This window comes from Gavialis gangeticus, unplaced genomic scaffold (genome assembly GCF_001723915.1).
Source record: "Gavialis gangeticus isolate Ggan-Ray unplaced genomic scaffold, GavGan_comp1, whole genome shotgun sequence".
Lineage (NCBI taxonomy): Eukaryota > Metazoa > Chordata > Crocodylia > Gavialidae > Gavialis > Gavialis gangeticus.
In genome coordinates, this window is record NW_017729022.1 from 75,553,847 (window position 1) to 75,580,103 (window position 26,257).

Sequence of the window (26,257 nt, forward strand, 5' to 3'; positions counted from 1 at the left end):
ACTATAATGAAACTGCGGTAAGCGAAACCGCATTAAGCGGGGGTTGCCTGTAGTCTATTTTACCGTGCATTAGCATAATGGCTATTTTTTATGTGATGCTTTAATGCGCAGTAAAATAGGCTACTGCGCATTAAAGTGCATGTGTAGACATGCCCAGTGAGGAAAAAAATATGGTCAGAGGAAAGCAAAATTGTGAAAGGAGGTAACTGACAACACCTGCTTAACAAAGCCGTAAAGTCAGGCACAAGATGGATGAAGAGTGAAAAGGAAAGATTGGTACAAGAGAAGTAGTTTACAAACTACAGGCAGTAAAATGCTGTTCATGGTATGAATACGTGGTGTGAACATGGTATGAATATGGATTCGAGAAAACGATGTCAAAAAGGCTGTTTTTAGGCAATTTCCTGAGAAAGGGAAGGTTACCAGTGGGATGGGTGCTAAAATATAAGAGTCATCAAAGCATTAAAAGGCAGTAGCTGCATGGCAGCTTCTCTGTTTCAAGGACCCAGATCCTCAAATGTATATAGGCACATAATTCCTTTGAAATCAATGTGATTCAAGGTGATTTCCTTATTCTCTCTCTTTCTCTCCATTTGATATTGGCCGGAGCTTTCTGAATCCCTTACAGAAGAGCACCAACAACAAAAACTTACCAAAGGCCTTTCAGCCATGGCAGCAGCTGGACATTCCTGATCAGTGACAGCAGCAGGCATGGCAAATTAAAGATGGAGATTTATATGTAGGTCCTTTCCCTAGAGCTTCTGGTACTAACTGCCTTCAGTTTAGAATCTGGCCAGATGACTTCCAACTAATAAACTTTCCTCTGTGTGACCATCTCCAGTGATCAGTCTTTTTGAATTCCCCACCCCCTCCTACCTGCTGCTTGTGTCCCTATAACATCGTTCCCCGCATGTCCCGATTTCTTTCTAGTTCATTGCTACAAGTCTTAAATGGGGGATCATTCAACAATGAAGTAACTCATTCTGTTACAGGAAAAATTAAGCAACAGCTTTGATGCTGGGAAAAAAAAAGTGAAAAGAGGTTTGTTCGCTGAGTTTTGTTCACAGAAGTTCATATTTTGTTTGTAAAAGATGTAACACTTTTACTTCAGATATCTGAGGTATGTACAAGAATCAGAAATTTACCTTCATATGACCAGCATAGTATAGTGGCCCTGCACCCTCTGTTTCAGAGGCTTATTAGTGGCCTGGTTGAACAGCTAAGCTACAGTCTTGACAACCTTACTTACACACATGCGGTGAGCCTGCTCCGATGTGCTGGAAGTCCAACGATTAATCGAGTATGCTGGAGCACGTAAATTGATGCACTCTGGCAATCTTGCATGTCACATGTACTAGTGGCACAGTGTGTCTCCACGCTGAGAAAATAACAGCAGTGAGCTCTGAAATAAAACACATTTAAAGTGCTTTACTTCAAAGTGCCCCACTGCCATTTTCTCAGCACACAGACATGCTGCGCTGCTGATACAAGTGACACACGGGTGCTTTGAATTAGTGCAGCTCGCTAATCAAAAGCACCCAGCTCTGCGTCAGAAGCACATGTAAAAATGCCCACAGAGACTAGTTTTCACTTGGTTTAGGGAGAAACACGCCCACGGAAAGCTGTAAACAGAAGACTGCCTTTTCCTAGGATCTCTTGCATCTGGGTTTTCTGATACAGAGAACTGCTCACTGAGCTCACACTGCACAAGAAGGTTCCAGGATAAAGTTTCAAATTGCTAAACAGGGTCCAGAAACTGAGTAGCCCTCCTGATTACTAAATCATCTTGTCTGGTAGCCTGCCAAAATGTGATAGCCCAGATGGATTTCTACAGTACTTCAATCTAAGATCACAGTGAAAGTAAAAGGAAGCCATTGTAAATGTATAAATGTAAATTTTATTCACTACACATTCATTCTTCATATCTGTATATCTGTATGTCTGTCTATTGCCAGCAAAAGAAGAGAGTTTGAATCATCAAGACACTAATTTATGGAGGAATTCATGCCTACTTATTCCCAGCAAAAAATGCACAGGTCAAAATTACATGATCTTTTTATTTCTGCAAGCTTTAGGTGCAGTTTCCCAGAAGTAGTCTGCAAGCAAGAAGGAAACATTAATATTTTCAGTAATACAGACATTAGTAAAGGTTGTTAAACCATCTTTTAGAAAGAGCAAGCCTACATACATGAATGTTTAATCTTTTATGATTTATTGTTTTCCTGATCTCTCTAGAATCAGTTACATATTCTGATTCCTTTGTTATGAAAACAATGGGTTACTCATTACTTTACTTAAACTGTACAGAACAGTTGTGACAATTCTGAATCCATCTGGTAAGTAAAGGATATATACAACCTTGAGCTGAAGTATCCCCTGCAGAAAAACACTATCTAATTGTATGTTATGTTATATATATTAACTGTTTGCAAACCATTTTTCCAACCTGTTTACATCAGATATATAGCTATAAAATAAATAAGTATATATATATCTGATGTGAATAGGCTGGAAAAATGGCCTGCAGTCAGTCTATACACACACACACACACACACACACACACACACACACACACACACACACTGGTTGCAGTATATATATATATATATATATATGATTGCAGTGTGTGTGTGTGTGTGTGTGTGTGTGTGTGTATGAAAGATGTGACTAGGCTGGAGAAATGGTCTGCAATCAGACAATCAGATGAGATTCAACGAGGACAAGTGCAAAGTGCTGCATTCGGGACAGAATAATTACATGAACAAATACAGACCGGGGAATGACTGACTAGGCTGCAGTACTATAGAGAAGAACCTGGGGGTTATTGCAGACCAGAAGTTGAATATGAGCCAACAGTATGCTCTTGTTGTAAAACATGTCAACAGTATGCTGGGTTATAGTAATGGGAGCATCACTTGCAAATAACAGGAAGTGATTTTCTGTTCTATTCAGTACAGGTTAGGACTCACATGGAGTACTGTGTCCAGTTTCAAGATTTTCAAGTGAACAGGCATCCATGTCAGAAACATTCCCACCCAGACTAGCCCTCATTCCAGAGAACAAGAACCAAATGGGCTTTAGAATGAACTAGCAACACTGTCTCTGATATGGGTTTACCACCTCCATGTTGGCAGGGCTTTAGAGGAAGCCTGGAATTTTACTTCCTGTTTTGTCTATGAATAAATAACTGGATCTTAAATCTTCAAGGTCATCATTTCAGTATCTTTCAAAAGCACCACATTAACCCGATACAAACAGCCAAGGAATATGAAAAATGGAGAAAAAGAGAACCAATATGAAAAGAGGGTAAAAAAATCTGGCACTGAGTGAGCAAAAGAAATCACACAGGCTACCCCTAGGCAGTTGTGCAATCCTCCCTTTCCCTCAGACACGGAGCAGTTTGAGAGCCCAGCTGCTCATGAAGTTAATAATAAATGGACTGTCTCAGCACTGAACGTGTCACTGGAACGCAGGGCAGCTCTAGCCAATTCTGATGCCAGTCCCACAGACCCTTCCCCCCTGCAGAGCTGTTCACGAGCAAACTGCTTGCAGACCACAACTAAATCCATCAGGCAGACACCCAGAGGTAAGAGACTGAGGAAATGCCAGACCACTGCATAACAAAACTGAATGTTAATGGTGTGTAAAACAATGGGCAGCTGGTTGGGAGGGTTTGGAGAAGAGCCTACATGGGGGAAAACTCGTTGCATTTATAGCTATGTCAAATTTTCGTCATGAAACTCCTACACTTTTGTTGCAAACCAAAGGTTCAGGATCGGCTGGCTAAAGAGCTATGGCATTTAAAAATCTTTCAGCAAATCTGGGCTGAAAAACGGAATGGATGTTGGCTGAGCTTCCAGTGAATGGCAGCAAATGTTGAGTTTCAGATGAAAACAAGCTGGTTTTCATCCAGAAACAGGTGCAACTTGAGTTTTTAGGCTTGATCAAATGCAGAGTAAAACTCACTGGAACCAACTCATGCATTCCATGTAACTTAGAATTAGAAAAAGGATGAATTTTTTGTGCATGCAAAGTCATACAAAGCAAAACTAGAAACTTTGCATGAACTCTGGAGGTCAGACAGGATGGTAGGGCAGGGTGACACCTTAAGAGACAAACTGATTCAGAGAGGCATGAGCTTTCATAAGCAGCAATCTACTTTGCCAAATGCTATGAATGGAGTGGCAGAAAGAAAACCTTTTATGTAGAAGGGGAAAGGGTAGGGAGAGGGGATGCTGCTAAGAGAGGTAATAAATGAGTTGATTAGATAAGTTGAGATGAACAAGGCAGTTAACACATGGCAGGACACTCAAGTAAACAGCTACTCCAAGTTATAGAATAAAAATCTATAGTCCTTTTTGAGAACATGTTTAATACAACTGAGTTTGTGGATGATTTGTCTTCTGAAATCTCCTGGTCAAGTTGGTTTGTAATGGTTTGGTTTTGTTCTATTTTAAGGCCAGCTACTCTGAGGTCACTGATGGAATGGAGTTAAAGTGTTATTCTGTGGGCTTTTGTGCATTTCTGGAATTGATGCCATATCAACATCCACTCATATTTTATATAGAGATTGCCTCAACTGGCTGGAGACAGCACAGGGGCACTGGCAGAAAGTGATGGCCTACATGGTGTGGGTGGAGGAACAAAATGCACCCTGAATGTTAAAATGTTGCTTAGTCCAGTGATGATGCGGTCTGTGTTGATGAAGGAGCACACCTGTCATCTGAGTTTGTAGCAAGGCCTGATGACTTGGTGAGAATTGGAGTTAGGTAGTCAATTGCTGGAGAGACATCCAAAACTGCTGTAATTGGTACAGTTCAAGTAGAGATCACATGTATAGAATGGGCATTTTCCTAAAGATGAATCACAATCTGATTCCAAAAACAAAGTGGGGTCCTTGTCTGAGTAGAGACTAAGTAAAAATGGAGTATGGACAATTGAATTTGATCAGATGTTTAGGTAGGGAGTATCCAATGTTTCTTGGCAACTTCTGTTCTGGTGGCTTGACAGATGTCTTACAGAACTATTTCCTGCCTCACTCCCAATCTCTCCCTTATAGATTTATTCCTGAGATTCTAAACAAAGTAGGGGTATGAATGAATGTTAGTAGTGCTAAAGGTCTGCATGCCAATCAGGAACTCAGGGTGCAGACAGAAGTGCAGTTCTCTGCTATAAATGAAAACGCTTTGCAGGAAGCAATGTTACAGTGATCCCTGGGACCAAACAGAAGTTCACTGTTGCCTCCAGGAGGAGGGGAATCTAGCTGCCGGCTGCCAGCCTGAAGCCAGTTTCCCGTAGCAAGGGTCCCTCCACCCTGTGAGGCTGCAAAGTTTTCAGAACGGGACGAGGGAAAGGGAGCAGAGGGAGCTCATTCCAGGATTCCCCAGCCAGCTCTGGGGTGTGGATTAGAGTTCCCCCCCCAGCTCAGAGGGGCTCCAATACACCTGCCCCACCCTCTAGCAGGGGCTGAAAACCCCCCAGACTGAACTCCCTCCACTTCCTTTCCTGTCTCCCATTCTGAAAACAGCTCGAGGCTGGTAGGCAGCACAGACAGAAGTTACAGAAGACGCTGTGTTTTGAACCGTTTTCATCTCACCTCTCATGCAATGAGGGTTCAGATTTTCACTGGACTGGCCTTTTTTTAAGCTGTCGGCAGCTGTATACTTGTGTATGGTTACAGCTATAGGCCACTTTCTGTGGCCAGATCAGACAAAAATTGTCACTTCTATCTGTGCCTTCTCTGTACCAAGGCACTGAACAAACAAACAATAATGCAATTTCAACCCTGAAGGATTTATAGTCTAAGTAAGCAAGGCTGATTTAAGGATGAAAAAAAGGAAGCTTTAGACCCATTTTACTGATGGGGACTTAGAACACAAGAGATGCTTTAGTGTTTTGCCCAAGATTATTGAGGAAGATGGCAAAAGAGCCAAACACAGAGCCATATTCTTCCAAGTCCCAGTCCCAGTCCACTACCTTAACCACAAGGTCACCTATCCGCCTACCTATTCATTCATCCATCTAGCTACCTAAACAAAGTAATAGTTTAACTGAAGCAAACAGAAGTTGCTTAGAGCCAAAAATTGTTCTTGTAGAAGAACTGAAGCAGCTTTCATGTGGGCTGAACTGCATCTCCTTGCCTCTAGCCCCTAGTACTTACTCAGAAAAAAAATTGAAAGTAAGGCTATAGTTGCACCTCTGGGGAAACTGGTCTACCTTTCTCTCTCTCTCTGGTTACAATTTCTCCACCTTTCCGTTTGTTGGCTTTTTCTCTAACTGTTTACCCCACTTTCCTTATCCAAGGCTCCTTCAAAAAGGACTTTATATATTGCACTTACTTTTTTGCATCAGTCCCTATTCTACCACAGGCATAAGGTTTTCCTATATGGAAATAACAGTGGGGCAGTCTGCCATTCACAATTCGTAAGTGGTTTGGGAAAGGATCAGATTACTTCCTTCTGGACTACTTTCATTTTGCATGACTCTGCTCTTCTCACAGTGCCATCCCTGTTTACAAGATGATTGGGAAGCTGACCTGTAGGCTGGGAAGTCGCATGGCTGCAGTGACATATAGCATCATCCAGGTGAGAAGATTTCTGCATGGTGAGTAGCATGCTCTGAAAATGTCACAATCATGATAATGCTTTCCTCAAAACACAGTAATGGCAATGTCAGTGCCTGAACAGTGCAGTGATAAAATTAGCAAGTAGAGGCAACTCTCTCAGACTGCATCAGGAACCTTGAAATCCTTCAAAACTCATTTCACATAGAATTTCTGTTACTATATCTCTTGAATATATACGTATGTGTGTACACATACACACACATAAACACTAAGTGATATGTTGGTGTATGATACTGTAACAACATCTTAGTTTTCGTGCTCTTTTGACACTAATAGCTCCCATATTTTAATGCCCACATGTTGCTCAGATAGTGGCAGACTTGAATGTCTGAGTTCTCCCCATGTCAATTGCAGTTAATTCACTGAAGTCAATGAAATGTCACAGCTGCAAAAATAGTAGGGAAGGAGCAAAACTTAGTGATTTTTTGTTAAATAGTGTCTTCACCAAAAAATGCAGTTTCAGTCATCTTGAAAATATAAGCAAATTTAAGCTGCATTTACTGACTAGTTTTGTCTAGTAAAAATTGAAGGGAGGGGAAAAATTAAGTATGATGGTTGTTCTTATTTTACCCATTAGCCCAAGGAAATGGTTACTGACCCAAGATGTGGAAGACCTAACTTCAAGTCCATCTTTTTCCTATAGGGATTTGATTTGAGTTGTCCTACCTCCATGAAGAGTATCTTAACAAGAGGCTAATGGGTACTCTGGGGTGGGGTACCCTCCTGTTGATACTTTTTCATTTTTCATAAAAAAATTAATTAATTGGAACAGGCACTGATCTCCAGCTGTCCCAAATCTTGTGTGTGTGTACCAACCACCTAATCACTATCTCTGTGGCTCCATGACTATTTCCATATTCCATACAAAATGAAACAGCTCCAGTAGGAGAGCTTGAAGGGGTTCACTTTACCTTTTAGCTCTGTGGTTCAGGCGCTCCCCGAAGAAGAGACAAGGGAGAGAATTGACTCCGCGTCTCCCACATCTTCAACAGCCTAACTGCTGGACCATTGGGTAAAATGGGAACCTCCTTCATTAGTTGTTTTATGAACCTAGCCTGTCTTCCCTTGCTTTTATTACAAATGCAGAATTCCAAACTGTTCAGTTTGGTATTCAAAGGAACATTTTCTTCAACCTGTGACACAATTTTTGAGTGGGTTGTTTTGGCATGAAGAAACGATACATTTTTATTTCAGATTGATCCAGACCCTTTTTTTCCAGTTTGGCCGCTGACCTGAAGTTTCAGTTATTCACACATCTATAAAGAGGAAAATCAGGCCCACAATGGTCAGTCTGCGACTGATTGACAACTGTTTTAAAAGTCTGGATTTCAGGAGTGATGTGTGTACATTTGAATGTCTCAGCAACTTTGGACTACTAACCATTAGTAAAAAGAGCACTAAGCATCAGATGGAAATGAAACTCCATTGACTGACTTTCTATTTTCTGTGTATACTGTACCTGGCATGAGGGGCATGCATTATTGATAGCTAATACAATACAGTTAATAATTAATAATTGATCTGAGGCTGAAAGAAACCTAACAACTCTTCAAGCATGGCATTATTCTTAAAAAATGCCTAAATCTGGTGTAATTTTTGTCACATAGGTTTCAATTTGGGCCTTCATAATTCCTGGCTATAATATTTTACAGATGCTGATCTGACATGAAACAAATTCTTAGCATTCTCTCCCCAAAACTTCCCTTGCAATTAGATTTCGAATGAGCAATTCTTTTCTGGCTTGAAGCACCAATGATTTTATGAGAAGCTGAAATGTCTGAGTGCACTTCTTAATCATTTAATCTTAAAAGAATCCTGTGAATTATATGATGTGCTGCTTCTGAATTTTGTTTTAATTTTTTTTAGCTTTTTCTGATATTGCTTGGATTTGGGTGTCTTGAAGAGACAGAGGTTTCAGACTTCCAAATGCTGGTGCAGGAAGAGAAATACAATTAGGTTTTGCAATTTCATGAGTTTTTGCTTTCTGCATAACTTTGCAGGGCACAGGAAGGATCCACAAAAAATAGATTGAGTACTCACCCTAGTTTGCTTCTCCAATTTCCTGTACAGCTGTTCTCTTGCTGTGTCACCTTGGTAAATTAAGAAATCTCTAATCAACCTATGATATTAAACCATTTTAGTGTTTTTTATTCACAGATGCTCATTTCAGGGTTCAGTCTTCCGTGCAGGAAGCTCTGGCCAGTGGGAGACCGATTGTAGCCTTGGAGAGCGCCATCATTACACATGGCATACCCTATCCCCAGAATTTGAGGTGCGGATTTGATTATTTGATTCTTCTAGTGCAGCAGAGTAGCAAGCTGTAGACACCTATAACCTATGGGCCTGTTGGGACATCAAATATAGAAATATCTGTAAAGTCCCAACAGCTCCCTAGACCATGAAGGGAAACCAAGGGTATGGCAGGCTGGCAAAATATGACCTCTGAAACAAAACACATACCTCTGGGCTTCCAAACACAGAAAGAACATACTCAACCCCTAGTTTTACAAGAAAAAATTCTCTCTCTCTGTAGTCCAGAGGTTCACTAACTTTTTTCAGTCAACTTTACTTGCAACCAGATCATTTTGTGCAACTTCCATCTACGTGATCATTGGTGTGTGTGCTCCACAGTAACTGTCCCTATGCCCACTTTACCCCACAGTAAGAGCTAACCTGGGATAGCTTATCCCTGAATAAAACAAGTCAAAGCTGCCCTGGTTTAGCCTTCATTTAACAGGGGTTAGGAATAGACACTTGAACAGTTACTGTGGAGTACCTGATGCATAATAAGTCCCTACCCTAGTTAATTAGAGGCACATGAAATGTTCACAAACCAGCAGTTACCCTGAGGTAAATATAAGATAGATTAGGGAAATTTAGCACTGTTTCATTCCCTGTTTTAAAAATCAAACTGTCTAAATTTAGATGTCACCATGGGGGAAAAGGGGCAGAGAGCCAGTTATTGCAGGGCAGCTGAGATACAGTATGTATATCCCTAAACCCATATTAATTGTGCGTACAGAGGAAAGTTGTGACTTCAGAGTAATTACAGTTTGTATGGAGTAATCCTGAGTCTCTCTGGGCATGTCCTTTATAAGAGGGAGGAAATTAGCCATTTTAGTCTGAAGGCAGGCAAGAGGCAGGACAGATGTGCACCTTATAGACTAACCAAATCAGAGATGCATAAGCTTCTGTAAGCAGCAGTTTACTTCATCAGAGGCTTAAAAGAGACTGCAGAAAGGTGCAAATCTGCCTTGCCTTACGTCTTTTATAAACCATGAAGAAATAGCTGGGATCCAATGGTTTCATCTGGGTGCACCTACACATTCATTAATGCGCCTTAGTTACTGAACATTTAGTTTAGTACTTGCCTAATGAAGTACTAACTAAAACCGCAGTAAGTAAAGTTACTGCACACTAGCTCTCGTGCATAGTTATTTTATAATGCTTACTGCACATTACCCTAATAACACCGCGCAGTAGGCTATTAGCATGGTTTTTGGCCACCGCACTACTATGTGGTGTTATTAGGCTAAGCATCTCATGTAGACATACCGACTGTTTATCGATAATTAAAAGAGCAGATACCACAACAATATTTTCCTGGACTCCCTTCCCATTCTGTTGCTGTTCATCTGTACAGAAGAACCCTGCCTCTGCTACCAACCCTTAAATTATTGGTATGCTCCAGATATCTTATTTCTCTGAGTGACAATGCCAAACATGAAACCAGTTTCCCAAAGGCAATTACCCACATTCTTGTTTAGCCTCCAAATCACAGTATCAAAAGGTAACAGTACTGAATTTTCTAATTATTTTATATATGGCCATTGTTTTTCTGTGGCAAAGAACAAACAGTGAGCTTTGTTTCTGTGAGAAGCTTGAGGTGACCTGGCGTGGGTATCAAATCAGCCTGGGGGAAAAAAGAACCTTCCCGTACTGGTGTCCTGCTCAGTAAGAAATTATTTAGTTTCACAAATTAATAAATATACAACCTGAAAAGATCAACTTGTAGCTGACTAGTGCTCTGGGTCAGATTGTAATCTTCAGCACTGTTGCTGTCTACATCGAACATCAGGATTATGAGATAAGGAATCTGATTGGCAAAGAGTTTGAATATGGAGATATGTAGTGAAGAAACATTTGCCAGCCAATCTAAAAATGTTCTACATAAACCAACTCTACCTTTCCAAAAGTTCATTTCTACTGAACACCCTAATGTTTTCAGTAGCTGACAGCACTTGGTTTCCAACCTCAGATCTCACTGTACTCCACAGATATAGAAATAGTTACATGTGCACTTTAATGTGCACTTTAATGCATTATTCTATTGTAATGTGTATTAAAGTGTCACTAAAAAACATGGGCATTTTCACATATGCTCTGGGACGTGGTGCCGGTCACTTTAATTAGCAAGCAATGCTAATTAAAAGTGTCTGTGTGTGACATGTATCAGCATCCCTGCATACCCCCGCACTGAAAAAATGATGGTGGGGCACTTTGAGCTAGGGGTCATCAAATGTGTTTTATTTCAAAGTGCCCCACCACCATTTTTTCAGTGCAGGGGCACACGGGGATGCCAATAGACGTGACACGGAAGGTTGCTGGAGTGTGTCAATTTCCGTGCTCCAGCAGATTCAATTAATTGATGCGGTGGATCTGCAGCACATTGGAGCAGACTCCACGCATGTGTATAGGAGCCCACAGTGCTATTTAAGTTAATGTACATTAAAATTGGCTAATGCGCATTGTGTCACTTAAAACCACACTATTTAGTTAAGACAGGCTAATGCTCATTTTCCTAGTATCTCACAATGGACGTACTAGATTTAATGTGCATTGACTAAAGTGCATTAATGCACATGTAGACACACCTTAACAGAACCAGGTACATGATTATGTGTAATTGCTTCCATAACATACAGATAATTGCCGTTCATTTCCATGATACTTGTCATCGGCTGTTTGGTGGATTGAGGGGCTGGTAAGACATAAGAAATTAAGTTAGTGGAAACTTCCATAATCAGTTTGATATGCCATATATATTTATGCAAATGAGTAACTGCAGTTTAGAAAGTTCTTAGTCTCTTCTACAATACTTACCTGAGCTCTCACTTATTACGAAGTCAGCATGGATAAGTGACAATGGGCATATTCAATTTACTCATAGGTGACTGGTAGGGGGGACACAGGAGGGCACGTGCCCCTCCTGACAGGGCTGTCCCCACCACCAATGCCACCAGCGGCTTCTGCGAGTGCTCGCCAGCCCCATCCCTGCTGGCTTCTGCGGGTCCCCTGCAGGCTCAAGAGGCACCAGTCGTGCATGAACTTACTTGTTCATGAGTAAAAACAGTCATAGCTGGATATTAGGGATGGAAAACAAGTACTAGGACCTCTACTACAAATTAGATTCCCCTCTAGGCTATGAAGAACAGCCAGGCCAGTCAGTCCTGCAGACACTTCCAGAAAACTAAATGTGAACAACCTGCTTTTAAGAAGTATAAGACACTGTCAGTTTGGTAATGTGAGATTTAAGGAACTCTACACCTCTGAATATTAGGACCAGACTTTTGCGAGCTGAAGGTAGCAGGAGAGGAACCATGTTTAGCAAAATTTGAGGGGATGATTATTAGAAATGGGAACTTGGAACCAGTGGCAGAGAGATCTGAGAACATCTCTCATTTGATCCTTTTCTTTTGCTTCTTGCACTGTGTGTATTATTCCAGTATGGCTAGAAATGTGGAAGAAATTGTGAGGACACATGGATCTGTGCCAGCAACTGTGGGCATTTTAAATGGGAAGATTCACATTGGCCTCAATGACGAGGAACTTCACTTTCTGGCAAAGAGTGAAAATTTAGTTAAGGTATCTCGAAGAGATCTTCCCTACGTTCTCAGCCAGGTATTGTATATAGACCTTGAATAGCATCATATTTTCTTTATAGCAATAATGTACTGTCCAGCATAAAGCTGGTGGCAGATATATTTCTAAGTCCTGGTGATGTCATATAAAATACCACTTTGCTGGTAAACTGGCACAAGTACAGAACATGTTCCTAGTGAGAGTCAAAATCACTGAAGCTAGAGAACCAGAGCCATGACATCTTCCCAAAGGAAATAATTTTATTTTGGCTCACAGCAGGAAAATAAAGACTGGGTAGGAGTACTTGAGAGTACTCATATTGTAGTGTCTGTACTAAAAGATTCTGCTGCCCATGTCAGCATTCATGATGAGAGACTCTTCTTTCCCTTCCTAGCATTACAGCTTTTGTGCTGACTTTTAGGCAGAATGGGAATGCCTACTTTGGAACCTGTCATCTGCCAAGATGAGAATCGAGAGACAGTCACATCAGGATACCCAGGAATGGGAACACTGTGCTAAATGAAAGATGCCTGATATAGAAATGATGGGTCAAATTCTCTGCTTGTGTAAATGCTAACAGCACCATTCATTCCATTTCCATCAAAAGAGAATTTGGTCTGATATCTCTCTGACAACAGCAGCCATAATGCTGTCCTTTGGGGAGACGCAACATTTGGTTATGCAACATCTTGTAAGCAATATTGAACAGATTTCCCTCTCATACATAGTCACACTATTACCAATCATTCTTTTCCTTGTACTAGGAAAATAATACTTTTGTATCCTTTTTATTCATCAGTTCATCACTGTTGCTATCCAAAGCACAATCTGGTAGCAGATATGTGCATCTCAGAAATTTAAGAGGAAAAGGCTTATGATGTCAGGTTTACACCACAGGTTTTTCCAGTATGACTACTAGAGTCTCTGCTGAGAGAGGTATGATGCTCTCTATGGTGGACAAGTCTTAGACTACACTTAATTGCTCCAGGGAAGAATGGGAAGAGTCAGATGAAACTAGTTTTCTTATATTTGCACTCAGCTAGTTGTCTTGCCTCATACTGGGTGAGTCTACACATCCATTTGATCCAAGATCAGTTTACTTGCAAGTAAGCTACAGGGATGTGGAAGCACTTTTGCTGTTTCCTGGCCAGGGCTGGGACATTGCTCCCTGCCCCTGGGGAGCTGCCTACTGCCAGGGTGGGGACAATGTCCCCCTGCCTCAGCAGCAGGGAGCTGCCAGCCCTGGCTCCCTGATCGGGGCAGGGGACTTGGAAAGAGCTGCAGGGGAGGGGAAGTTTCCCGCCCAGCCAGAGGCCCGCTACTTGCTGCCCCCTCAGCAGATGGGGCAGGGGGCTGGGACCTGCCCCACCCCTGCATATCCTTCCAAGCCCCATGCCTCGATCACCTGATTGGGGCTCATAGCTGGGACCTGCCTGTGACCAGGACAGTTCCCAGCCCCTGCTCCATGATTACGCAGAGGTGAACGGGGAACTGCTCCCCAGCCTGTTCCTCATCTGGCTCTGCAATCACAGAGCTGGGCAGGGAACAGGTTCTTCAGCCCCTGCCAGAAGGGAGCTCTGAGTGCCAGCTCCATGGTTGCAGGGCTGACTTTGGGAGATAAGGATCTCCCACCCCAAGCCCTGTGACCACAGAGCTGGTACTGGGAAATCAGGATCTTCCCTCCCCCTGTTGCCTGATCACGATCTTGGAGCGAGGGGCTTGGAGCTCCCTGCTGCCAGGGCAGGGGGACATAATTCCTTGCCCAGGATCTGGTGGCAGAGCCCCACCTGCAGCAGGTGGCTCCAGGAGGCAGGGAGCAATCTCCTGCCCCCTGGTGGCCAGCTGACTGGGAGCAGATTTGTTCCCAGGCAGGCATCTACATCAGTACTACTGCGCAGTAACTACTCGCAAGTAAATTTGCTACTTGCATTTGCAGGTAGCAAATTTATTTGCGATTACCAAGGTTTACTGCACAGTAAACATGTGCATGTGTAGATGCACATGCTTACTGCGCAGTAAACTACACTACTTTGCAGTAAAGTGTCTCATGATAGTCCCAACCCTGGCCAGGAGAGGTAAGATAGTGTAAGATATACTCCTGTATACCCATTTAGACTTCTTCACACCTACATACGCTCACTCCCATGAAAGAAAACGCACATTAGTGTAATTCACTTACTGAGATGCCAGACGATCCAGCAACGCCCCCCAAGCATAAATGCCTAGATAAACAGGATAGAGGCTGGCTCTACCAAGAATAGCAACAAGCATTACCAACAAGAATGCAGACACAGCTTACATTTATATCTTTTTTCACGTTGTGGATAAGTTACATTCAAAGAGACTCAACTACACTTAAGAGCTGTATCTTAATTTATGCTCTTGTTCTTAGTGACTGCTAAGGGAGAGTATGGATTATGACTGACTGTTCCATGGCAGGGCTCATCTGGTGGTACTACTGTCTCAGGGACCATGATTGCAGCCCACAAAGCAGGAATCCACGTGTTTGTGACAGGAGGGATAGGAGGGGTCCATCGTGGAGGAGAGAAAAGTAAGAGAAACAGTGCACCTCGCTTTAGCTCTTTGTGGATGAATGAATGTTAAAGTTTTATTTGTTTGCCTTCTTTCCTGATTAGTTTTCGTGATCCCCCCTGTAGCCTGCTGAGAGAAAGAGTAGAACTCTCACTTCTTCCTCACTCCACAGAGGGGGGTTAATTTGTCCTAAGACTTTGAGCACACCATGGTTGGTATCTATGGCAAAAGGTTTGACTAATATGCTTCTCAGAAAAAATACACCTCCCTCCACTGGTCAAGGAAATCCTGCTAGCAAGAGAATGATAGTTGCTGCTATTGTGGTTTTAGCCCTATGGTCAGGGCCTCTGATGTTGCACTTGGCTCTCTCTCCAACTCCTTTCTACAAGGAACAGGATGTAAAACCAAGACCATGATCCTATGAAGTCACAAAAATCCCATGGCATCTTTGTAAGCCATGGGGTGTTACTTAGTTATCATGTTCTGGCGAAAGTCAACATTTAGTACAATATACTCTACCTACCTAACATTTGCACTGCACTTTTAATTGAATACACAATATTCTTCTTTTTCTTCCCTTCCATTTGCTAAGCTGTGGTGTAGTGTTTCAGTGTTTTGTTAAACAGCTAGGAAAGGACACAGCAAAAGCTGCATTTCAGTCAAACACCAATGAATTCCTCTCTTTGTACCATATCTGAAATCCTGATGAATTAAAAGAATGGTATAAATATCAGCTATGAGCTTATGAACTCTCAAATACAGATACTACCCCCAAGTAAGTAGGTAATACAAGACATTTTGGAATGAAACTCAATCACCAACACAATGGCTGCTTGTCTTTTAACAGCTATGGATGTGAGCACTGACTTGACAGAGCTAGGCCGTACTCCAGTAGCTGTTGTTTCTGCAGGTGTCAAGTCTATTTTGGATATCGGTAGGACGCTGGAATTTCTGGTAGGTAGCACAAGCTGATATATGGGTTGCTGAAAATGAAAGCAGAGAGCACTGAACTTTGTGTTCTCATTCTCATTTTTGCTACTAACTTGCTGTATAGCCTTGGGCAAGATTTGCAGGAGTAGCTAGCAAATATGGGTGCCTAAATTTTGTAGCTGTTTGACACCATAAGGGGGCTTGATTTTCAAAAGCTGAGTGTTCAGCACTGTCTGATATACCAGGACCCAGATTCTGAACTATGATTGAAGAACGATGGCCAACTGAGGATACTTTACCTCCACTGCCCATACACTCTAACTTTAGCAAAAACTAAAATAAACTGAAAACTAAAATGGGAGGAGTAGAGTCATAGCGGTGTTCAGAATGATGCAGTATTTAAGGTTGAACTCACAGTCCAACAAGGCTCGTACTTCACAGGGTGGCTGGGAAATACATGGCATTCTAATAACCTATGGTGTCCATTTATATTTTTGTCAGTTTATAATTCAGAATAATACCTCAGAATGGTCATTCGTCCTTTGAACCAGGAAAGATCCAGGCCATTTACCAGATTGGACAGGATCCTTTGAGCCTGTCATTGTTTAGGATGGGGTGTGACACTGACCCTTCTTGGTCCCTCTGACTGCACCCTGTTGAAGCTCTCTCTTTCTGGGTGGAATCCCAGGTTTATCCTACTCTTACACCAGGTAATAGATATATGAGGGTTGTTTATCCCATTGGTCTGACTGAGCTTCAGTGCCAGCATGAGTTCATGACCAAGGTTAATACAGTAATGCCAAAGCAGCCTTCTTCAACCAAAGAACTGTTTCATCTTAATAGTGGGAACACTGTATAAACATGAAACAAAAGACTTTGAAACTCACAGTAGGTCTGCTTTATCCAAACCATACCCACAGGCTTAGATTGCAGGATCTCTTTATGTCAGCCCATTACTTGGAAATAAAGGACTCCCACACCTGGTAGAAACTTTTTAACTCTTTAAGGCCTTTCCCCTCTCTTGGGTCCCAGAATTGGCAAAATGAGCTGTGTGTGTACCTTGGCTGAAGCCAAGGAAGTGGGATCTTCACAGTTCATTGTCAATGTGAATACTGCTATCTGCATTTCTGTAGAGCAGCGTTCCCTCTAAGATGTGCAGGTGTGCTCATGCCACGCAGCCAGGCACGCCTGCGCGGCCACGCACACCATGCAGCTTAGAGGGAATGCTGCTGTAGAGCCTGTGTCCCTCTTTGCTAAACATTGTTTGAGCACGGAAGCAACATACATTTACTGCCCCAGGGACTATATACATTTTTTCTTACCAGCCTGGAGAGTTTACTCTGAAATATGTTATAGGAACCTATTTTCCTGCTTCCTATTTGCTTTTCCAACTGCCTGCTGTTAAAATAAACCAGCATACCAATGTGGTAAAATATCCCAATAATTTGGTCACTGCATAATCTCCATAAATTGTGGCAGGCGACTGCAAACATGACACAATTTCAGCCATCCCAGAACAGTGAATCCCTGATAACCTTATCTTCTTTGCCAACAGTGTCTCACCTGCTAAGATCTAAGGCAATCCAGAGTTTGCCTCCACAGTTGCTGTCACCTGATTTGTTGACTTAAACATTGCAGCACAACGCTGAGAGTAGAAACGAAGATGTGTAAAAGGAACAAAACTCGTAGTGAAGCAATTCATAGCAGGGGCAGGTGGGAAAATAATCATTTTTGTGGTTCTGCTGATGAGCTTGTTGCATCCTCTTTACTGTTGAAGGAAACTCAGGGTGTCTGCGTGGCAGCCTTTGGTGAGTCAAGGGAGTTCCCGGCCTTCTTTTGCCGCCAGAGTGGCTTGCAGGCACCGTACCAGGTGCAGAATGAGGAGGAGGCTGCCAAGCTCATTGGTGAGTTCTCAGTGGAGAAAGGACCAAACCTTGCTGTTTAGATGTGGACTGTGAGATAAGGGTTTGCAAAGGTCACTGGGCTTGAATGAAGTATTGGTCACTGTGTAGCAAAGGTCACTGTGCTTGAATGGTTACTGTTCAGCAAAGGTCATTGTGCTTGAATGCTAGGGTTATTTGACCCCAGCAGTCTTTTCTGCCCAGAGCAGGGGGGCTGGACCTGATGATCTCACAAGCTCCTTTCCAGCCCCAAACTCCTGCGAATCCATGAAAAAGTACTCTCTCTTGTCCGAAGATGAGGCTGCCCAGAAAAATGCTATTTCTGCTACTTACTTTGAAGGTAAACAGTGAGAAAAAGGTCAGCCTTTCCACTGAATCAGTGGAGCAAAAGTCACACATGCTGACTGGGTACTCAGCAAATAAATCATGGTCATATATTTTGCTTGCACCGGGGGACCTAGCAGGGAATCGTGTGAGCCCCTTGTTAAAAAAAAAAAAGTCTCTCAGCTCCTGCAAGGAAAATCAGACGGGTCATCAAAACAAACTGGAAGGCAGGGTCCCTTTTCCTCTCAAAGATAGACTCAAAAGTCTAGAGTTGCAAACTAAATGCTGAAAGCAATTCCCTGTTCCAGCCCCATATCAGAGGAGAGTAGTGGCTACGGCACTGCATGTTCCCTGTCTGTCTCAAATGCCTTGTTGCTTTCCAGTTCCATTGCATTATTCAGCTCACAGGGACTCACTAACACCTTATCCATTCACTTTCAGCCAGCACCTTGGCATTGGGCCTAAGCAGTGGAGTGCTAATTGCTGTGCCCTGCCCTAAGGAACAGGCTGCTTCAGGGCAGATTATTGAACATGCCATCCAACAGGCTCTGAAGGAAGCCAGGTGAGAAACACCACAAACTCTGTTCTTATTTTGTTCTGGCGTTGTGATATATTAAAGATTTCCATGGACTTACCAGAAATACCAGCTCTTTGGCATGGCCTAGAGAGAGAAGTGTTAAAAGAGAAACAGCATCAATTTAAGAAAATTAAGTGTCCTTTTCTCCTCCCCTAAATCAGTAACAAAATTTAGGGGCTGGATAAGGAAGCACAGAAAAATACAGTGCTATGTGGACAAGGGAAACCTAGAGCCCTGGGCACAGTTCTTCAAAGCTCTTAAAAGAGGAACTAACTTTTGCTTTAAAAATCTAAATTGAGTGGACATTTCTACATGTATATTTAGACTGTGTTGCAGATCAGGGGTGTTTAACTACTATTGCTATGCTTAGCTCACCACATTGCCACAAGGACTTTGATAGTGCCCAGGTCTTTACATCACATGCCACAAGGACTATAGTGGATATTATGTCCTTAATCTTAGGTTTAAGTGAGCCCTGAACATGATTTTCAGCCTGGCTCTATCCATACTGAAGCTTGTTTACTGGGTGTTTGCTGTAGGGTATGGAACTGAATAGATACCTTCTCTGTTTAGTAACCAGCCCATCCACTCTGATCCCCTTCCAGCTCCGTTCTTATCTACAGGCATTTTCTTGTCATTTGCAGGTCAAAAGGGATCATAGGAAAAGAACTCACTCCCTTTGTGCTACAAAGGGTGCATGAACTGACGAGTGGAAAATCACTGGACTCCAGTATCCTTTTACTAAACAGAAGATAAACAGGAAAAGAACCCGTAAAATCATATTTCATACTGACCCCAACATCTCCACAGGTATGGTGACCCAAAATACTGTCCCTTTAATTATGATCCATCAAGAAAAAATACTCTATTTCAAAGTAGATTCATGTACAAAAACATCATTAGGCTTTCTATTAATGCTCTTTCTGTCTCCCCTCATTTTTGTATTAGAAATGAGTGTGGCTGTGACAGCAGATGTTCAAAAAGCCCAAGAAAATATACCACACCCCACACCCTGACTCTGGATATCCTTATATGCAGCTGGAACACACAGGAGTATGGATGACCATTCCTCAGTACAGGTCCCAGCTCCCCATTGCCGTGTGCAGTCATCAACATTAGTGCAAATTGAAAAGAGAGTGGGGTTATAATGCTACCAGAGGAGAGGAAGGCAGGTTCAGTAGCTACAGGGGTGTAGGTTGTAGCTGTGTTGATCTAAGGACATACACAGACAAGACCCTTTGGGTAAATCCGATGTCTTTTATTAGACCAACTCAAGTAGTTGTAAAAATTCTTCTTTGCAAGCTTGTGAGTTTAAACACCCGTTGTCAGGCTGAGGAAGCATCTGCAGCTGTTGTGTGCTCTTCCTGGATGGAAGGACTAGAGAAGCCAGAGGCTGGTATGTATGCAAGAAACCAGTCAGTGAAAATGTAAAGGTTCAGTAGCTAGGCAGTTAATCTGGGGTGTGTGAGGCCCAGGGAGAGATTTATCCTCTTGCTCTTATATCTCCTGTACAACCTCATTAGAGACAATATTCTTAAGGATATTTAGGCACCAGGAGAGGTGGTTTGGTACCTTGTGGCCAGGGACAGACATTACACATAAACCGGTTTAAGTGAACAGAAACTGGTTTAAATCTGTAACAGAACAGACATTCAGTGCACATAACCCAGTTTGAAAATGGCAGAAACCGGTTTGAGAGAAACCTGGCTGAATGTAGTATCAGAATTAACTGATTTGGCTCAAAACAGTTTATGCAATGTCTGTCCCAGACCCCATGCTGGTTCGAGTTTGATCAGAGACCCCCAGCATCCCGGCGTGCTGTCTGGCTGGGAGGGGCTCACTGCTTCAACCCAACCAGGCTGGCCCTGCCCCTCTGCTCTGCAGCCCAAACAGGGACCGGCAGGGGCAGGGGTCTGGCCAGAGTGGGGTTTAATTCCCCCTCCCTGTGCCACCAGGAGGGACCTGAGCTGGGTCTGCCCACACTCCCCCCTCGCTGCTGCAGCAGGGGTGCACCATGGCCCTTGAGGCAGAGTGGGTGTGGGTGGTGCTGTGGGGGCTTGCAAAGTGCTGGTCCCAGACCCCAACACTGCCACGTGCAGCCCCTCGCTGGGAAGGGGCTCACAGTGGACAGGTGCTGCCACCCCATTAAGGGCTCTGCCCCTCACTCTGCAGCAGCGGAGAGGGGACACTGCCAAGCAGTGGAGGCAGGGACGGGGTTATTCCTCTGGCAGAGGGGACATCTGGGGGCCTATTCCAGGCAGGGAGCCACCCAGCTGCCAGTGGGGTAGAGGGTAAACTAACTCTGCTCCCTCGGCCCCTCTGCCTCAGGGGCCACGGTGCCCCCCTACTGCAGCAGTGAGTGGGGAGCGTGGGCAGACCCAGCTCAGGTCCCTGTCGGTGGCACAGGGAGGGGGAATTAAACCCCTCTCTGGCCAGTTCAGCCTGGGCTGGCCATGCCCCCCTAGCACAGCTTCCCTGAAGGTGAGGGCTGGCCCTAGTGCCCCCTGCACCTGGCCTGAGCAGCTGCAGGCATGTGCCTGCATTGCCTCAGTCCAGAGAGCATGTTTGTCTGGTTACAAACCAGTTCAGCCTAGGCAGGTTAGACTAACTTGCAAAGGTTGAATCAGTTCAGGATCCAGCTTTTTGATTATCTGGACCCCCTAGGGAACTAAGTAGATGGGACTTAGACAAATCCCATTAGGCACAGCCCATGAGCTGCCTGCCTGGCTTCTTAGGTAAAGTTGTCTTTGAAAGTCTGGCTATTGGTCTCTCTCTGTCTCAGTTTCTTTCTGAAAACAGGATAATTGCAGGGAGAACTGCCTGAAAGGCTAGGAATCATTTGCATATTATGGTGATCTGGTTTAAATGCTATAAACAGAGAGGTGCCAGGCAAAGGAGAATCAGGTCTCTGGGGCCCCACAGTGTCACTGCCCCAGTCTGTCCTTCCTATTCTTACCCAGTTAAGGAAAAAAGTTTCTTCACAGGCCAATTTCTTGTGGTTCATTTTTTTTTAAATAAAATCTATTTAGATATTGCTCTGGTTCAGAACAATGCCAGAGTGGGCAGCCGTATAGCTGTGGCCCTGGGGAAGCTCAAGAAAGCCCAAGGGAAGGGCAACCTGCCTCAGAGTGGGAGAGCAACTGCACCCCGGCCAGTGAGTTCCATGTATATGATGTCTGTCCACTAACCATTATATTGCTGAGCTTATGCCAGCCCTCCAAAAGACACCCACCACAGTGGTCTACTGTGGCCAAAGACCATCCTTTCTTCTCTGAACAGCAACGACTCCCTTCTCCCTCTTCATTTCTTCCAGGTCCTTTATTTACATTTCCTTTATTCCTTTTTTCTTCCCCCTTTACAAAACCTTTTCAGAGCTGGAGTCTTCAATGAGGAGCACTAGCACTGGGCTTGTTCCTCAGAATGGATTCCTAGGGCATCAGCTCAGGTTGCATACAAATCCCTTAAACATCTCACCTTGCTTTCACATTCTACCTTTCCCCCAGATACAGCCTCTCTCCTGAGAGCTCCCAGCACATATCTTCAACTTAGCTGCTATCAATGCAATTAGTTTGAATGTATGCATCTATCTCTGGAGTGAGGAGAGAAAGAATAAGTATGATGAGATTCTGGGGTATAGAACTCTAATGCACATATTTGAATTAGCCTCTTTACTTATGCATGCTAAAACCAGAAGTGAGGCAGGACATCCCAAACAAGATACACTAACATCTTTATATCGCATTACACCATCATGTATACTTTATAAGCCGTATACTTTACAGAAAATCTACTTTAGCAAAAGTTTAGAGAGTTGCAAAACCTCTGAATGTTACTTACTGTCTATAATACTAGCTGCACACATAAAAACATAACTTCAAAGTCTGATAATGTCTGCTAACACTAGAAAAAGAGCTGAGTGTTTGCCTAGACATTTGGGTATTTTTCGCTTTTGAGTGATGTTAACCTCCCGTTTCTAGTCCTAGCAAATCATGCAATATCAGGTCTTAATCTTGTCATTGGCTAAAGGTTGAATATTACCTGAGATTGAATATTGTCTGGTAGGGTCCACTGATTAGGGTAGTTAAGAAAGCATTCCCTATATTAAGGGAAGGAAGGAAACGTTTCTCTAACACATTGATTTTTTAATGGCAACTTTTGAAGTTTAACATTTTAGAAATGGCTTGAATAGAGATGCCCGTAATGAAGTAGGATGGCATGATACATAGGATCTAATGTAGGGCCTGGCTAAATCACCACTACATTGGCATTTTTGTGTGTATGGATGTGGGTCTAACATCTTGCTGCATGTCACTTATCCTTCTCCTTGGCTAGATAACAGTAAGAATACAAAACAGATTTTCCATTCTTTTCAAATAAGATTGTATGGAATGGTTGTTTGCTCTGGCCTGTTTAAATTCCTAGATAAGTTTGGGTCTTCACATTGATTCTCATCTATTTTAAGAGGGTGGAAGGAGGTTTGACAAAAACAAAGAAAACATAGCAGTTCTTCTTTCAAATGTTTTCTTCCATGATTTTTTTCTCCACTTCTTCAAGGTGGTCATCGGAGGCACCAATGTCGACTTCATAGCCAAGGCGAGGAATGCCACCATGCTGGTACTGTACCTACAGTGCTCTTAGGCACTACCATTGTCAACAACTTTCATAGGAGCTCCAACCAAAGAAATGTGTGTGTGTGAGTGTACAGTGTATCTGTCTATAGAAATGCAGAGTGGTTACAAAAAACACTTCTGTATATGGAGGGGAGGTAAGTGTTGTGTTTGTGCACACCAATGTAACTTGTGTGTATGGTGTCTGGACTCACCTAATGTTCTACTCTGACCTGCCTTCAAGTTAGACTCAGTGCAATTCTAGGTACAAGGCATAAGAGTACCAAGTTATCACCTTTGTGCTATCTTAGGGCCATCTGGGGATGACTCTGAGCCCAGGTATATAAGTTAAGGCTCAGACTTAAGCCCACCTGTCCCAAATTCTAAAGGTCTCTTCTAGCAGAACAGCTGGAGCACGCAGATCACGTTCACCTTTCCCCTAGTCATATCTAATGTGCCAGGAGCTGACAGGGCAGGGTGAGGACCATGGAACAGCTCTGCTCTGAGTTTTATATTACCCAGATTCATGTTGGGGGAACTCCTGTCTGTGACAACAAATTTTCCCTTTCAGTGGCAGTGGTGTTACAGTTACAGCCCATCCGGATGCTTGATTGGCTTAAATAACGTGGCTGTAGATGGGAAATCAACTTCATTTATACATGATATGAAGTTGTAGCTGTCATCACTATCAGGCACTCTTTCTCTCACTTGTGTTTTTAAAAGAAATGACTCAGGAGGTTTAACTGAGGGTATGGGCTACTTGCACAAGGTACCACAAGATCAGCTAGAAGGGGTGACAATCAAATTGTCTGGTATTCTGCAGTAACTGCCCATGTGCCCTGCAGTAAAAACATAAAAACACTGTCATCAAGAGGGAAATGATCTGGCAGTTGCCACAGGTAAGAGCATGCACATTGGCGATGACTGTGGATCTCCCAGCACTCCATAAGTTCAGACACTAGTTTACCTCAAAGGTAGTTTATTCACATAAACATACCAGGGAACAGAACCATGACTTCTCCATTTCAGTTCACGTCTGCTTGTCTTTTTAATGCACAGGCAAATTTAATTTTTCTTGACATACAGGCAGTAACATATGGTACAACTGAATGTGATTTTATGCACCAACATGTTGAAATTAAGTGGGACTGCTGGTTGGGCTCTTTAAAAGCAGAGTGTCACATCTTCAATTACTGTACATGTGTTAGGAGGCCAGAGAAAAAGTCATGCTCTCGAATACAGTATTCTGCTCTTGTCCCTATGAAATAGGGAATGAACTGCTAAGAGTATCCAGCATCAATAGTTAAGGAGAATGAACAAAGTGGTTTCTTAAATTCACATTGCACAGAAAAATAGCAAAACATGGTGTGGTTTCATATATTGTTTAGAGTCACCTGTAGAACTGAAGGCCTGCTCCTGAGAATACTTAACTGCTGGTCCCCTTCAGGAGCTGCAGAGTTTAGTTCTTACCTGAGGAATACAAACCACCTTGACAAAAAGGAGGACAAAGGCCCTCAGCTGGGGATGAAATCAGAGTCCCCATCGGTTCTTTGAAAAACTTTCCCCTGCCCACAGAAAGCACCTGCATTTATCTTGAAAGTGTCTACCCCAGATTCCTATCTCAAAAAACAGAAGACAGCTCTGTGATAATGAGAGAGACCCAAGAGCCATCAGTAAAACTTTTTCAATTAGTGTCTGAAAAGATCCAGAGCCCGCTCCAGACAGAGCCATCCATTTTGCTGTGAAAAGAAACTACTGGTTCCTGCTTAACACAGTCATCCACATCCACTACTTTAGAGACATGTATTCCTCTCAGTTGCTGTTCTCCTGTTGAACAGTAGAGGGTGACTTATAGCTAATTCTCAGTGTACAAACTGATGGTAAAGGAACTGCAGGGAAGATACAGGATTTTAGAACAGTACCAGGAATCTGAAGTGCTTATTACTTTTCATTGGGTTAGAAGAGAAGGATAAAATAATGAGGGAAGAATGGGGAGCATGAACACTTGCAATAGTTTTGCTGAAGTCAGTTATGACATCTATTTAAGCAGGACTGTGTATAATGGATCTTGTGCTTGTTGACTAACTTCATAAATATCATAGATTTTAAGAGTCAAAAGGGACCTATTAGATCATCGAGTCTGACCCCCTGCCCTGGGCCGGAGACAGTGCTGGGGTCAGATGACCCCAGCCAGGTACTTGTCCAATCTCCTCTTAAATACCTTACAGGTTGCTTTAAAATTAAAATAGAGTCTAGTCTTCAAAACAGTGTGTGTGAACTGCTCAGATTAATAACCTGGTTTTAAACTCCTGGACAGGGTTTTCTTTTTTGTTTTGGAAGCATCTATTGTGGATAGTGGCATTCAGGATTAAAATACTCGTGCTTGGTACTTTGGAACCAATCTGTTGCTGTGGGAAGGCGGCTATGTAATGCTTACTGCATTCATGTGAAATTAAGCATGGACAAGAAATAGAAAATCTTTACTCCTGGCAGCAATGAAAGCAAGTAGGGTCTTGCAGGTACCATTAACTAGTTAACCTATGATCCAGGTGTAATAAAGCCAGGGGCTATAGTGAATGAAGGGCAACAGCCAATGATGATGACAGAAAGAGATGGAGAGGATGTCCAGATACCAATTATAAAATACAAGCAAATTGCCCATCATGAATGATGGAGGGGGGACAAGGGAGGTGCTGCCATCCAGTGCCCTGTGATGTTGCTGCTCCACCTCCAGCCCTGTCCAGCCCAGTAGGACCCCCCCACCACTCTCAGTGCACCCCATGCGCTCCCCCCCACCTCCTGCCACTCCATCCTGCACTACCGCCAGCTCCCAGGAATGGGGAGCAGGGAAGTTTGCACACGGTGGTGGCCACCAACACCCAGTGCCCCGCACTGCTA

At 43.1% G+C, this 26,257-nt stretch overlaps 1 protein-coding gene across 5 annotated transcripts in view; it reads left to right on the forward strand.

The window, feature by feature from the left end:
- Positions 1–3,481: 3,481 nt before the first annotated feature.
- LOC109296156 (pseudouridine-5'-phosphate glycosidase-like) overlaps positions 3,482–26,257 on the forward strand; it is a 50,076-nt gene continuing 27,300 nt past the window's right edge. The window contains exons 1-11 of one of the 5 annotated variants that reach the window (XM_019515407.1): positions 3,482–3,587; positions 6,501–6,604; positions 8,784–8,898; positions 12,353–12,527; positions 14,928–15,039; positions 15,868–15,974; positions 17,728–17,854; positions 18,617–18,737; positions 19,397–19,482; positions 21,782–21,906; positions 23,307–23,366. In XM_019515407.1, the coding sequence (XP_019370952.1) occupies positions 6,520–6,604; positions 8,784–8,898; positions 12,353–12,527; positions 14,928–15,039; positions 15,868–15,974; positions 17,728–17,854; positions 18,617–18,737; positions 19,397–19,482; positions 21,782–21,906; positions 23,307–23,366 (1,113 nt within the window). In that variant the 5' untranslated portion in view covers positions 3,482–3,587; positions 6,501–6,519. Of the gene's footprint in view, positions 3,641–6,495; positions 6,605–8,783; positions 8,899–12,352; positions 12,528–14,927; positions 15,040–15,867; positions 15,975–17,727; positions 17,855–18,616; positions 18,738–19,396; positions 19,483–21,781; positions 21,907–23,306; positions 23,367–26,257 lie in introns of those variants that run through there. The other 4 variants (XM_019515410.1, XM_019515408.1, XM_019515406.1 and 1 more) reach the window with 4 other exon arrangements.